The sequence below is a fragment of the Citrus sinensis genome, chromosome 4, assembly GCF_022201045.2.
Source record: "Citrus sinensis cultivar Valencia sweet orange chromosome 4, DVS_A1.0, whole genome shotgun sequence".
Taxonomy (NCBI): domain Eukaryota; kingdom Viridiplantae; phylum Streptophyta; class Magnoliopsida; order Sapindales; family Rutaceae; genus Citrus; species Citrus sinensis.
Genome location: NC_068559.1, coordinates 10,629,590 through 10,645,311, shown reverse-complemented (window position 1 = coordinate 10,645,311; position 15,722 = coordinate 10,629,590). Strand labels below are relative to the sequence as shown.

The following is a 15,722-nucleotide window of genomic DNA, read 5'->3' as shown; positions in this document are numbered from 1 at the left end:
TCTATTTTTTTATATATAAAAAAAAAACTTTACAGAATCACATACTTTTACTACTTCTTAAGATGTCTGCTTAAAAGAATACTTGTAAAATATCGTGTAATGCACTAGAAAATACCGTATACACAGCTTTTTGGATGGATGTACAACAATCATATATAAACATCAACTCTGGAACAATTCAAATAACTCCATGCAAATTTGTCATAAATCATTTCCAAGATGCATCATTTTCTAAAAATCTACCATCTTAATGGTTGTCAGATAAATTTGGTTATTTTATCCAAGCTTATTGCAACTATCATAATCTCACTGCAATTACCTTTCAAAAGAGTCTCGTCTATAGTAACCACTAGGCTCATGGACTAAATCAAAATCCTTGATGCAAGATCCAAGAACCAAAAAAATAGTACAAAAAGTTATTATGCTTATCCAAAAGGTGATTTTTGTCTTTCAAGACGTGACAATATTTGAGAAGTAAATTATATGATTCTCTTAGAACTCCTAGTATTGATTCAAGAGCTGCCTCCATGGCCCAATATGCTTGTTGGTATGATAAATTGATTACATAATCATTTTTTACATCTGATATGATATCTTTCAGAGTGTATATTGATTCGGCATAAAAAAAAATTTGCTTGATTATGTCACTAATAACCCTACTGCTTGCTTGGCGATGATCGTTATTGAAAATATCAATCTGACAAGTGTGTACTTGTCACATCTCTTTGCTAACCACTTTACATTCTCTTTCTCTTTCAGCCTTATTGCTCGAAATGACCATTTACATATATTCAATGCATATCGAGCCTCATAATGTATCGTTGTGGACTTATACAACTTGAATCCAAACTTATTCTTAATGGCAATATTGCTAAGCTCTGTGTATAAGAGTTTTTTTTATGCTGAATAACTGCCTCACATAAATACTACTAGAACTAGAACTTTTAAGCACGTTTGAAGCTACACAATTTTTTTCTTTTCTTTTTCTTTTTTGGTAGGGGATGTTGTAAAGCATTTAGGGAGAAGTCGCATCTCATTGTATCTCTTATTATCTTTATTTTCAGTATTAATTTTTTTAATAATAAATATTTCTCTTCCTTTCGTTAAATAATTAAAATATTCCTAATTTCAAATTTTCTTGATTCCCATTCAAATAAGAAGTTTCATAAAAAAAAGTAGAATTCAGACTTTTTTCCCCATTCCATTAACTCAAATCCCTTCCATTTTCTCAATTTTGTCTGAATCGTCCTTTTCTTCCAAAAGAGGAAAAAAGAAAGATCTTCGAGAGAGATACCTTTTGTTCATGGTTAGCCCCCTTTCGAAAGTTTTTCAATTTCTACATCTTTGTCTTCCATTTTTGAGGTTCTTTCACTTTTAGTTTCATGGTAAAAATAAGTGAGCCATAGTTTTTCTCAATTCTAGTACAAGGTACTTATTAAATCATATAGGTACATTAGACCTAATAGACTTCTTTTGTTTCATCAAAACTAATACCAATCCAACCCATTTCATGAATAAAATGTGACAAATTAACCAACCACCAAAACTGCTTGTTATAAATAACATCCTGTTATTGCATCAAAACAAATAAATGTTGACTAATCTAGCGGACATTGAACTTGGTAGAAGGAAATGGTTGAATGATTGAAAAATGAGATTACTCGGGAATAAATATTGAATGCTAAGATTATGCATTGAAGTTCTGGTAGTAGATGTTATATAATTAAAATAAATATTTGGGATTATTCCAGAAGAAATGATACAAAAATATGAAAGATATAGGGTAGTTATTTTATATGGTATTCTAAATGCTGGATGCAAAGGGGCATAATAGATCTATATAAACTTCATTTGTTGTTCCTTTATAATACCAATTATTGCTGATACCTTCTTCTATTTCTTCCATAACCTGAACTCGGATAAAGAAGAGATCAGATGGCCCTATGAAAGAAAGTGGTCATATATTCATAATAGAGTTTGACCATAATGACTGAATTAATTATCTTCACACATAAGGATACTAGATTTCTGAGTATGAAAGATTGAAAAATCATCATAAACCTCCCTTTTTTTTCTTTTCTATTTCAAATTTTGAATTATTATGTGGTGATTTTTTTAATTTTACATATGTAGAAATGTCAATTCTTATGTTAATGACACCAAAGGGATATTAAATGACAAGAATTGGATATGGATGGAATAGAATAAAACAGAGTTAATTTGAGGTTTCCTAAAAAAAATGAGGCATGAAATAGAACCACTACAAAGAAGTTTGAAGAGTTACAAAGCAAACTTTGAGTTCATATTGGTCATGAGTTGAGAAACGGGATTTGAACTGTATGAAATACAATCTCTCACTATTCCTCAGTAGCTCAAAAATAGAGGGGTCAGTTGTTAACTGACTAGTCTTACGTTACAGTCCAAATTAAAGAATTCAGAACGTCAGAATAAAAGAGTTCACTTGGACTGTTAGAAGTAGATAACACCTTCCTAAATCATTGTTTCTATTACATTCTATCTCATCATATCCCATTCTACTCTACGATATTTGAGAATCATCGTCAATACCTCATTGTAGGTCTATTATGTTATAACCTCCTCATAGCAATAAATCAATTTGGTCTCAATAATATGACTGTGAAGAGGTTTTATTATATTATTACTTTGAGAGATGGTGGAAGAATGTAGTTCATTTTGAAACTTAATATTGGGAAACAAGGAAAACTAGAAAAAAAAATTTCTTATTTTCTTTGTTAAAAATGTAAACTGAATTTTATATTTCCAAAACGTTTTAAAAAATGATCAACCAAATACATATTTGGTGTTTCATAAATTCAAAAAACAAAAATCAAGATTTGAAAATAATACTGAATGCACCCCTATTTACACGCGCTAATATTATTATTTAGGTTTAAGTTTTAACAAATTTTAGGCATATAATATATTTTTATTTAATTATTATTTTTATTTAATTTGGCAACTCGACAGGATTGTCGGATTGAAATGGATTTCATTTTATTCGATAAATGATCCGATCGGAGGCTAAAATCGGATCCAATTCGAAGCTGATAATTTCATATAGGAATATTTTAGTACTTGGCAACAACGGGGTATTTTAGTCTTATGATATCACATACCAGACCAAAATTAAAAGTTTATTTTGAAATTGATTTTCCAAGAAAACCAGCGGAAGAAACTCTTTCAAGTCTTACCGTATCCACCACCAACAAATCCAATTCGAAACTTGCGATTCTATATATGTGTGTGTGTGTATGCGAGAGCAGCAAACTGTTGACTGCCTAACTGCCGTGCTGTGATGGCTGCATTTCTACCCAGCAACCCCAGCACCTCTTGTTGTTCATTCAAATTCTCAAATTTACCCTCTAAATCTCACGTGTTTACTCTTCCCGCCCTTCCCCTTCTCTGTCGCCGGTCAAACTACCATCGTCACCATCTATCTCTCAACCGCGTAACAGCTGCCCTCTCCGCCGTCGATTCTCCTTTGAAATCTTCCTCCGACGGTCAGGATGAGAAAAGCCAGCCTCTGCTTCAAGTCACAGGCTTAACGGCCGTGATCGCAGAGTCCAAGCAGGAAATTCTCAAGGGCGTCAATCTCTTGGTCAACGAAGGAGAGGTCAGTTTCAAAATTCAGTTTTCAACTTAAATCTGATATTAATGAAATGAAAGCATTAGCTTGATTCTTTTGATTTTCATCTCTAGGTTCATGCGATCATGGGAAAGAACGGTTCTGGGAAGAGCACTCTTTCAAAGGTTTATTTTTTAATTTTAATTCTCTTAATATTTTTATCCGTAAAAATAAGAAATAATTAAAAATTGCTGACATTAGGGCGTGAACGATGTGTAGGTTCTGGTTGGGCATCCGGATTATGAAGTGACAGAAGGGAGTGTCGTGTTTAAAGGGGAGAATCTTCTAGAAATGGAGCCAGAAGAACGGTCACTTGCTGGCCTTTTTATGAGTTTCCAGTCTCCAGTTGAGATCCCGGGAGTCAACAATATTGACTTCCTTCACATGGCTTATAATGCTCGTAGAAGAAAACTTGGTCAGCCTGAACTTGGACCAATTGAGGTTAGATATTAATGACTGTATGATTCATAAATATCAACTGCCAATTAATAGTGAAATTAAGCATAAACACAGCAGTCGCAACTCACTAACATATGCTAAATTAGCTTCCATTCTTCTACGTAGTAGGTGCTTTTTCAATACGATGCTTTCCTTAAATAGCTTCATTATATGGAAGTACTTCCAAACATATTGTCAGTTATCTTTCTGTGTTTGATTCGTCTGGTTGGAGTATGTTTAATTTACTTTTTATCTTGTTTTTTGCTTGCAGTTTTATGCTTACTTGTACCCTAAACTAGAACGGTTGAGCATGAAGACTGACTTTCTTAATAGAAATGTCAATGAAGGATTTAGCGGTGGTGAAAGGAAACGCAACGAAATTTTACAGCTTGCGGTATGAATATGCTTTCTCATTTTAAATTTAATTCTGATCTGTTTCTTATAAGGAAAATAACTTGATAATGATTCGAAGCCCTAATAAGATGGCTGTTTCCACCATATGCCTGTTACAGTGGTTGATGTAATAGAAAAATTATCACTTCTAAGATTTCATTGGTTTTTGAGATTATGTTTTGCCAATGGTTATATTATTTTGTATAGTTGAAATTGATGAAAAGGAATTATATGCTCTTTCTGCATTTGAACTTCCCCTTGCTGTATATTGAATATTGAGATTTGAGGGTATTTTTACATTTTATTTATTTATTTATTTTTTTAATTTTTTGATGGATGAAATTGGAGCAAAAAATGTTGGATGAGAGTCCCTTAAGCCAAAAAGTGCAGTGGGAGGGGGAAGACCTAGATATTTAGGTTCCATGCACATTTGAGTTCCTGTTTTCTTGGAAAGCTGAGATGAAACCTGATGTTTAAATTTCCTCATTTCTCATTTGGCGTTTGCTTCTGTGTATTACAGGTTTTGGGAGCAGACTTGGCTATATTAGATGAAATCGATTCGGGGTTGGATGTTGATGCACTAAGAGATGTAGCAAAAGCAGTGAATGGGCTTTTGACTCCTAAGAATTCTTTACTGATGATAACTCATTATAGACGGCTTTTGGAGTTTATAAAACCTACATTTATCCATATCATGGTGAGTCAAATTGAATGTTACAAAATTACTTTGTGGATTCATATTTGTGGTGGAGTGTGTATCAGAAAGCTTTTATAATAATGGGATAATAAGTTAATTACATATGGGGGATCCCATAGGCACATAGGATAAATTGAAATGGTCATTTAGTCCTTGTTGGATGCTAAAACCTTAAATGATCACTAAATGCATTTAACCATGGCCTAAAAGGTTATATTTGTTTTAAAAGCCAGGTCAGATATCTTAAATTAGCTGCTGTTGTTGAACATATTAACTCTTTGTGAAATATTTTCAATTTCAACATCTATTCAGTTTTTTATTTTGTTATTTTTATAAAAATCAAATTCGGGTCCACCTTTTTCCTTGACTTTGTCCTTCTTTTGACTATTTGGAGGGCTAGGTTTATGGAAAATGTGCTATGGAGGTTGATGCTAAAAGGATTCTCTTGCTTATACATTTCTCATACTATTCATTGTAATATGTAAAACCTCTCTATAATCATATTGTTGAACCAAACTAATTTTATTTTTGTGAGAAGGATATAACTTAATGGATGTGTAGTTACAAAAATTAATATTTTGACTTAATTATCCTTATTGCAAGTGATATAGAGGTAAAGTATGCACTGTATTATTAATTAATTAAAGGAACATTCCAAATCCAATATATAGACATTAATAAGAGATAGACATAGTTTCAAAAAACTTATCATGTATCTATGTAGTGTTATGCAAACTCGTCTTAAAAGTCTAAACGTTTGCATTTTCTTTAATTTTTTCTCTACAGTACATTGTATAAAACAATGTCCCAGACAACTTTGAAAAATATTTTGTTCCATCTTAAACCTTCTATGTAACATAGCATATATTTTTTGGAATATTCAAACAATTATTACTATGTGGAGGCAAGTTTCTTAAGATAGGATCTAGAAAAATTATAATTTATTACAATATGAATTTTATTCTTATTTATAATTGGCCCAAATTGGGATCAAATTTTTTTTGACCACATAGAGGTTATTTCTTTATAGAGCATCACTATAGAGAGGTGTTATTGTAATATATATATATATTTTTTATAAAGCTAGAATTTAAAGTTCAAGGTTTGAAGAGAAATTCAACTCAATAACGTAATCAGACCTAAAGGAGCTTAACAAGGATTTGAAAAAAAAAAAAGAATTTTAATTATAGATAGATATATGAGACTTTGATCTCCCCTCAACTTTACTTTTTAATAAATATACACATTTTAAGTCTTTGTTCTTATTGAATTTATTTTGGATAATGTCTATGGTCTTTTAGGAAGATGGAAGAATCATAAAAACGGGGGATGCCTCCATAGCAACAGTTCTTGAGGAAGGCGGCTATAAAGCAATCTCTGGATCGTAATTTTAGACCATTGGTAACTGGTATTCTCTCTCTCTCTTTCTAAGATTTTTTTGTTTCCTGCTGTAGCGGATTTGTTGTCATATTGTGAGCTCAAATTAGTGAAACGCTTCTCTACTTTATTTTTAATGGGTCAAGAATTGTTTATCCGTTCAGTGATCAGCTAAGCTAACTTTCCTGTCTACTGCCTGTTTTGGATATATTGAACTGCTTTTAATCTTACAATGACCTTGCCTCTGATGGATTTCTGTGTCCTGTCAATTATCCGCTGCTGCCTTCTGTACATGTTTCTTGTAGTTTCATGCTCAGCATGTGCTTTATAGGTTGGGACAATGGACTGCATAATAAGAGGCAAAGATTGTTCTACCTTAGTACTATTTCTTATCTTAAAATGTGTTTCTTTTTTTTTTTTTTGGTGGTTGGGGGGGTTTAAAAAAAAGAAAAAGAAAAAGAGAACAGGTACAGATGCTTCTCTCTGGTTAAGCCAAGTCAATTACTATATCCTTTGTTACAGTGAAGACCTATAACTTTGGCCGCAGGTAGGGGATGGGTATGCTGTACACCATGAACCCCGTACCTAATTTTAGCTGTGGTTTTGTTAAACAGTCAAAATACTGTTGTATCCATAGTTAATCATACAATTGGTTGATTACATTGAAATTGTTTGTCACTCTGCACTTTCTATATGATTCGTGAGTTGCATGCAAAAAAAAGTTAAAGATAAGACTAAGAATGACTGAGGAAAAGAAGAGAGAAACATAGGAAATTTAGCAGCTAAAGAAAGAGGAGCATTGGTGTCCTGTCTTGTGCAATTATATATGTAAGCATCTATAAAATAAAATATAGAAAGATAGCCCCGGAATAATAACCAATACTCATGTATTTATATCTTGGAATTTCGAAAATATCTCTCCCTTTTTTTAACAATAAGCAAACCTTATTCTATTAAATGGTTATTGATTAAAGTGGGAATTAGGATACTGGCATAAAGAGAAGTTGAAAACCTAAGTGTCTTCTAAGATCTCATTAGACTAAGTGCCTTACCTTATAGGAAGCATGGTGTCATGGATTTTTCTTCTATCGCGCTCATCTGTCTGTGTGTCTCATTCTGTTTCTAGTGTTTCCCAATTCTACTCACTTTTTAGCTGGTTTTAGTAAATATCAATCATAAAAGTAGCCTTATAAGACATTGATTACCTTCCCAATATTCTATTCCAATAGTTTTACATCACCTCTGATGAATTCACACCACTGCCAAGACTTCACTTCATTCCTATATATTTCTTCTTAATTCATTCTTTGACTCTCAACTGATGTGTAATGCTCTATGAGCTCTGTTTTTGAACTCCTAATAAGTGCTCCGTCCTGGTAATTCTGTACTTTGATTTGTGACATTTTGGCAAATATATCTCTATATTTGTCGTGGATGAGAGTAAAAGAGCGCTGGTATCGGTGCTTTATCCTTAAAATTTCAAATTGCTTTTTCAGATTTGTGCATAAGAGCCATGTGTGTTCCATTGAAATTCTTTGGATAGAATTGGGTATGTCTCTTCTTTGCTTTATAGGTTGTCTTCACAGATTTTCTGCCCTGCTGTCTCTGGTTTACTACATCAGACCAAGTCCAATGCCAGTTTTATGTCTTATGTCTTAAGTCCTTGCACTCCGATTTCTATGTCAGAGGGTCTAATTTCAGAGAATCTAGAGGTCTTGGTAAGATTTTGACAAGTATTTGTAGTTGGCTTGTCATGATCTGGGAAGTAGTGTCAGCATTTGATGTGGTGAATGATCTGGTAGCTGATAGTGTACCGCACGCTGATGGTCTATTAGATTTGACATAAGAAATGGACTGAATGGCATCAACAGCTGGGAAGATCTGAAAGATACATTAATTTCTGTCTCAATGCCAATACAAAGCTAGACGACAATAGAAAAAACCCTATCAGGTCACTGTAGCCATATTCATGCTTGCCTTATACATGGTTGAGGAAGGATAGGCACTGAATAATTTGCGAATTCAATTTGTGCACCAATTATCCTTCTTCTTCTTATTTTACTCTTTAATTTTAAAGCTTCCATTTAGGTTTACGCTAGACCTAGGATATAGAAGATCATGAATTGAAAAATTACAACAACATAACAGTTTGTTAATGATCAGTTGCTTTAACAATGTGGTAGAAAATGAGTAGACATGTATGATTTTTACATGCTAAAGGTGGTTGCATTGAGTTGGATTCAAGCGTTCATTTATTAAGCAATCCATGTTCCAGTTTTACCTGCTTCCGAATTGAACTGTTAATTCCATCAAGTGAGGCAAAATGCCATGTGATTAGTGGAACTGATAGTAGATTAGTAGCTATGCTACAATCATAAAGTTTAATCCCAAGTATTTGAGGCAAAGTGACACAGCATTCATTCATGACCATTACGTAGGTGATTGGATAATGAAATTACTGTACTGAAATGGCAGTCTGAATGCAGCACCACATCACTATGATCCAAGACTTTGGGATACAAACATTGCAAGTATTTATCATTATTCCATAGATTAGTTGTAGCTCTCCTGCTTGGAAAAGGTTACACCTGAAAATCTGTTCTTCCACAAGGAGTTAGTTGACTATTGAATCATATGAGAAGAGCTTTGTTTTAAGGCCTTCATTATTTTTATCATTTTCTTACTACCCATGCCATCTGCTAGTTGCACTTGCACAAATCAATGGAAAAAACACTGTAAGTTTGTAGTGTTAGCAAATCCTCTAAATTTGGGGAGCTGTCATTTTCTGCAGTCCATGTTTCCTCCATTCATTGGGGGATATTTTAGTGTTGTCTGTTAGAAGAATTTTCCATGTAGCTTGTTATGGTTAGAATTTTGTGCCTCAGATCCGTGAACAAATGTGTATATATTTGCAGTGTAAATATTCTGTTGTAAGCACTATACTGGTTTTATTGTCCTTTTGTATGAATCTTATTGGTACCTCTTTCAGCAATTAAGCAGTAATGTTGTCTTCAGGACCTGGGAATATTTTATGTTGGAGAAACATCGATTACTGCAAGTAAAATGCCCGAGGTATGCTTTCCTGAACATGATGGTCTGAGAATCACTTATTTCAGATGTCAAATTTTAATTTTCATTGGGTAAAATTAGTAAAACAAGGGATAATAAAATGAGAGACAGAAAAATCTGAAGATTACACTAACAAAATTTCTGAGATTTTTGACATGGTTTAACAAAATGTGAAATGATTTAGAGTTTGTATATGGGGTAAATGTTAAGAGCCTTATTCGTGTTATCTCGCTGGTGCAGGTATGTTAGCTTCTTCCCATAAAGACTGCTGCGCATTGCTGGTTGTTATTTTGTAAAATATCTTTGGTTAATGCTTTATATATTTCTGGATGGGAATTCTTTGTTATTTTGGGTGTAACATATTTTAGCTCTCTAAATGCATTTTCAATAGTTTTTGTTAAATATTTACATTCTTAAGATTAGTTTTGGTTAATAATGAATACTTCGGCGCAAGAAAGTAATTAAATGTTTGGTAAATTGTATTGATCTATGTTTCCTGACTTTGAAAAGTTAGGTGTATGTGATTATCATATTTAATTATTAAGGTGTTTTTTTTCATTGTCTAATTGAACACCATAACAGATGTAAGTTGTCTAAATCTCGGTAATTAACTTTTGGAAGAAAAAAGTATAAATACTATAATAAATTTAATTTTTCTATTCAACCTACTCAATAATTATCTTTTTGTTAGGCTATTTGTTGAGTTGCAGTTGCAGTCTAGGGATCTTAATAATCATGCTGTCCTCCAAGCATCGTGAACGATTGGTTTTCATCTTCATCTTTGGTAAAATAATCTTTGAGTTGAAATTCATTTTACAAAAGAAAACATAATCTAAAAACACATTTTGTTATCCTCAATTATCTTAAATTATTAAGAATTTATCAAAAGTAAATTTAAAAAGAGACAGAGAGGTCAAGCCAAAAAGATATTTCAGTAAAAGTTAAGTTTGCGTTTAATTAAAGTAGAGATATTTGAACTTATTAAATTTTTTATTTACACTCTTTTTTGAATTAAAATTTATATTGTAAAAATATAATTTGATTGATTACTGATTAGACCTTATTCTTTCTTCTTTTATCTCCTCCCTTTATTAAAATGGGTATAACTAATTTGCGTCAGGGGTTTGGTACCCCAGTCGTTTGTCTTATAGTGAATGAGCCTTTAGATATCATCTAACGGCTGCAAAAGTGACACAAAGACAATTGGAGGTAACCGGACAAAAAGGTCATGGGCCGGTAACCTACAAGGAAAGAAGATTTTGATAAAAGTATGCATGTAATGGGTCCAACATTTGTTAAGAAGACATGCATTGAAACTAACAGCAAACAGGTAGATTCAACTATTGGTTGAAAACAAGTTGGTGGAAGCGTGCAACTCTGGGTTAGGGCAGGATCGAAATTCTATTTTTAAAAAAGTGACAAAAATATTTGGAAGAGAGGGTCCAAGAGAAGGTAATGCACTGCGAAAGTAATTGGCGGGAAAAAAGGAGAAAATTCCCCTTTAACCCTGAGGTTTGAAATAATAAATAAATTTAATTTTATTCTTGTAGTTTAAATAATAGGCCGTGTCATTGCTAATTTTGAACAATAATAATAATAAAAAAATTATTTAAAGAATAATATTAAAATATTGATGATGATGATGATAATTTGCGTAATAATAACAACAATAAATTTAAAAATAGTAAATCATCAACCAAGAAATAATGGCTTAATTGAGATGAAGGATAAGTTAAAACAATGAAAAAGAAAGAGAAAAATATATTCGATACTCTATTTTATTTGTTGTAAGTAATAGAAAGTATGAGTTGTATAGTTTGTTACAGAAGAAGCTCGAATTAAATTGTAATAATTAAAGAAGTAATAAAATTATCTGACATGTTATTTAGTAGTCCCTATTTGTTTCATATAAGAGTTTAAAGTAATAAGTGTGAAATAAAAAACAATAATTTTAGTGTTTGAAAGAACTTGTGTTGTATATATACATCCCTTTTAGTCAGTATGTTTTATTGTAAATCTTAATTTATTAAGTAGAAAGCATATAATTCTCTTAATATAGTAACACACAAAGAGTCTTCTAGGTGACACAACTTAAAAGTAAACTTTTAACTCTTAACTATAAAAGTGTCTTGTTATATTATAGTTCAGTGAGTCCGAGGTCGATATATAAAAAAAAAAATTTATTTGTTTATTTTACTTTTGCTAAAAATGAAAATAAAACTTATGCAACTTAATTTGAATTAAATTGAAAAATTGAAATAGTTAGGGTTATGGATCCACTCTTAGTAGGACATAAAATTTAATAAATTCTTTTTGCCATTTTTTATTTAGATTTATTGCCGAAAAAATTAATTATATAAATTATCATTATTTTCCTTTAATTTTATGATGGATTAAGTATTTATTGTGCCTAAATTTAATTTGTCTACAATAAATGAAAATACCATTTTGTCATACCTTATATTAAGATATTAAGAATTTATTGTGTCAAACTCCCTTATTTGTTTACAATAAATCAAAATTTTAAAATATAAAATATGTAAAAAATTAAATAGAGTTTATGTCCGGTCACCTGGAGGAGAACAACTGGTTAGTAAAAAAACACATGTAGTAAGTTGAAAATATTTTTACAACTTATGTGTTTAAACAAATAACAAACTGATGTATGGAGTTGAGGTTGCCAGCGTTCCTCTTGCCATGTTTTATTGTTGGATATTCTATATTATGGGACATTATCTTGTAACTGAAGATTTTTGTTATGGTTATGTAAGTTGATGACATAAGGTGTTGCATTAAAAAATAGAACTTATATCAATTAATTAATTTGTGTGTTAGTAAAGTTTCAGGGTTTCAATACCGAAGTGAATTAATGAAACACATATTGAATAGCAAAGCTGTCTTACTCTTTCATTTAATGAGATTGTAAATATCACATTTACTCGTTGGGTAGAAATTGAAGAAAACTCTTCTACAATTTCAGTCGTAACTACCTATATCACCAATTCTTCAATTTATTCATAAACTATTTTACCTTACCCTCCACAGAACCTACAGCTGCACACTAACCCAAAGTAATTGTAGGCAGGACCCTCACATATCATACATTCAAACAATTTGGACTCATAAATCATAATTCTTGAATTTATCCCAACGAGAAATGAAATTATAGGAAATAATGAAAAGAATAAACAAAATCAATTAACAATCATACGAACAAAACTCAGAAAAACAAAATAAATTAGCAATTATATGAACAAGACCCAGAAAAACAAAACAAATTAACAATCACATGAACAAAATAGATGCAGCAAAATTTACCAAAATACAAACACTTGAACATAGCTTAATTTTATTGGAAAGAAAGTCAAAAAGTCAATAATTAATACAAATTGAAATTCCGACCAGATTTTTCAGCCCCCAATTTATTTGTTTATTACGATTTCACAATAATGAACCGGACTTAATGTGATCCAAATTGGAACTGAACCCGTCATATCGTGCGGTTTTTATTTTTATTTTTTTAAAATCATTAAGTAAAGGGATGAGAAAAGGAAAAACCCCAGCCCCAAATTAGCAAAGCAAGCTGCCCACTTTTGCAAACTCAGAACTCAAGTTGGCGCCACCCTCACATAGATGCAGCGCCACCACCACTAGCTGAATCAGAGCAGAGACGAAGCGGCAGCAGCAGCAGCAGCCGTCGATTCTCAATTACAGCAGCAACAGAGCAAAGACGCAATAGTAATAGCACACGAAGTCGAGATGCAACAACAACTTTCTCTCTCAACGCAATAGCCGATTTTGCTTGAAGAACTGTGACAGTCAATTGTGGATGAAATACAAGAGTATTCACGAAGAGAGAGAGAGAGAGAGAAAGAGAGAGCTCTGCGAATTTGGATTGAATTATCTTTTTTGTTTTCGTTTTACTGGTATTACAGCTTCAGCCGGTTACCCATTTTTTAACTGTTAAATCTCAGCCGTTAACTATCTTTGTTCACAATCTAAAGGATCATTTGCTAAGAGACAGAGAACTGGGGTACCAAACCCATGACGCAAGATAGCTGGACCCTATTAAAATATTGTATTTAACAAATGAAATTGTTAAAAAATTAACAAATTTAGTCTTTTGTAATCTAAGCAAAATTAAAGGATCAGCACTCATCATGTAAAAATAAAAAATAAAAGTTTATGTTCTACTGAATCTATTAGATTTTTTATTTTTTGATCATATCTTAAAAGCACAAACTCTAAATGATAATAGATAAAAACTAATAATATTAAAGTGATAACCAAGAGGAAAATAATTTGATTTACGAAGTAAGAATAAAAAAAATTTAAAAGTGTGAAACTAATTTAAGTTTTGACTATTATTAATCAAATGTAATTTTTTAATTTTGAGAATTAATGCATTAAAATAATAAATTATAATTTAATAATTATTTAAATAAAAAATAAATGTTAGAATGAAAATTAATGGATTCAAATAATTCCATCCGTTTAGTTATACATGCCTGTTCATTTAGATGTAATATTCGAGTAGAATACAAAGAGAGAGGCGGAGACCAAGTAAAATTCTGTACTACTATTATTTATTCAAATGGCAGCCATTTGCCACCACAAGAATGTGAAGCCATCGGCAAAAATCCAAAACCTCATCGTTTAAAATTTCCAGTTGTCTCAGAATTTCCGCAGAAAACCTGTTGGCATTGTTTTCATCTGAAGCCTTTGTCCATTCTGCATAGTTTTTTTTTTTTTTTTAAATTTAATAAATTAGACTATCCAGCTCTCTGCTTCGCTATGCATTCAATTTTTAACTTATAAGAAAGAACAAAGACACCTTGTGATTTGGTGAAACGGCCATGGAGAGCTTTTAATTTTAGGAAATGATTATATAGACCTATTTTAAAATAAATTTTGAGGATATTTGTGACTATTTCTAAACACAAAAAGAGAATTTATTTGTCCTAAAAAAGAATTTGTCATTTCTAAAAATAAAGGGGTATTCGTCTTATCATTTTTCCAAATTAAAATAAACTTTATTGTAACATTTATACAGTATTATTATATCTAGACGAATTAGTAAGGTTTTTAAATGCTTCCTAAAATATTAGATGTACATTATTCAAGCTTAAAATAAGTTTGATTTAACTAAATATCACTTTCATAATTAACAATGAAAAATTAAGGAAGACTATCTCTGTTATTAGGGTAAGAGCTACCCAATCCTGTCTTAGTTACCAGAGGCATAGTTTTTAAGCTCAATTTTTTCAAAGGTGAAGTTGATGATCAACTCGACAGACAGTAGTTAAAACTTTTAAAGGAAGCACTAAGTAGAATAAAACATTTTTACAGTAATACTTTGTATAGGAATAATTTGTCTATAGTCATAAAAAATTATAATCCTAATTTAGACTAATTATAGATAAGAATGAACTCAAAGTTATATTGAAGTTTTATTTTTTTATAGATCCCGTCTTGGGAAACTTACTTCTATATTATAATAATTAGCAGTATATTACAAATAACATATGTTATGTTACATTAAAGGTTTAAGATGAAATAAAATATATTTCTAAAATTACTTGGGATAATGATTTATTCTTTGGAGTTGTTATCAAATTATTATAACATTTATCGAAATTACATTGAGTAAAACCAATTAAAGAGAATATAAATATTTAGACTTTTAAAGTAACTTTATATATTCTTAATGATATAAGATTAATGTAACTCATACTTTATTTTTATATCACTTGCACTAAGGATAACTAAGTCAAATCAATATTTTTTGTAACTATGCTCGTATTAAATTTTAATCTCCTCATAATAATTAAAACAATTGATCCAAACGTTATGATTAGAGAGAGATTTTACTGTACTTGTAAATAGTTTTCTTAATTTGTAATTTAAACAAATACAGAAAAAACCAGAAAAATTTTGCAAATGGCAATTAATTTAGTTGATAAAAGTTTTTTAGTGGCAAGAAAGGATCTGAAGTTTGCATTCTGCCACATGAGAATCCGAATGAAATTGAATTGCCGTATAACTAAAAGTAAACTAAAAGACCCCACCACAAAATGGGTCAAATTAATTGTAAATTTTCGC

General features: G+C 31.2%; 1 protein-coding gene and 1 pseudogene across 4 annotated transcripts; one reads left to right on the top strand and one right to left on the bottom strand.

Moving 5' to 3' along the window:
- Positions 1-1,380: 1,380 nt before the first annotated feature.
- On the bottom strand, positions 1,381-2,054 carry LOC127901854 (protein TIC 214-like; annotated as a pseudogene).
- A 1,112-nt stretch (positions 2,055-3,166) lies between these two features.
- Positions 3,167-10,110, top strand: LOC102616704 (ABC transporter I family member 6, chloroplastic). Of its 4 annotated transcripts, none has more exons than XM_006485454.4 (8): positions 3,167-3,634; positions 3,721-3,771; positions 3,866-4,087; positions 4,356-4,478; positions 4,998-5,174; positions 6,476-6,575; positions 9,567-9,623; positions 9,861-10,110. In XM_006485454.4, the coding sequence occupies exons 1-6, from the start codon at positions 3,317-3,319 to the stop codon at positions 6,560-6,562; spliced, it is 978 nt and encodes a 325-aa protein (XP_006485517.1). In that variant the 5' UTR covers positions 3,167-3,316; the 3' UTR covers positions 6,563-6,575; positions 9,567-9,623; positions 9,861-10,110. The 4 variants fall into 4 exon arrangements, with proteins under 4 accessions (XP_006485517.1, XP_006485515.1, XP_006485516.1 ...); XM_006485452.4 differs by having other exon boundaries at positions 9,541-9,623; XM_006485453.4 differs by having other exon boundaries at positions 3,168-3,634; positions 6,476-6,582.
- Positions 10,111-15,722: the final 5,612 nt, after the last annotated feature.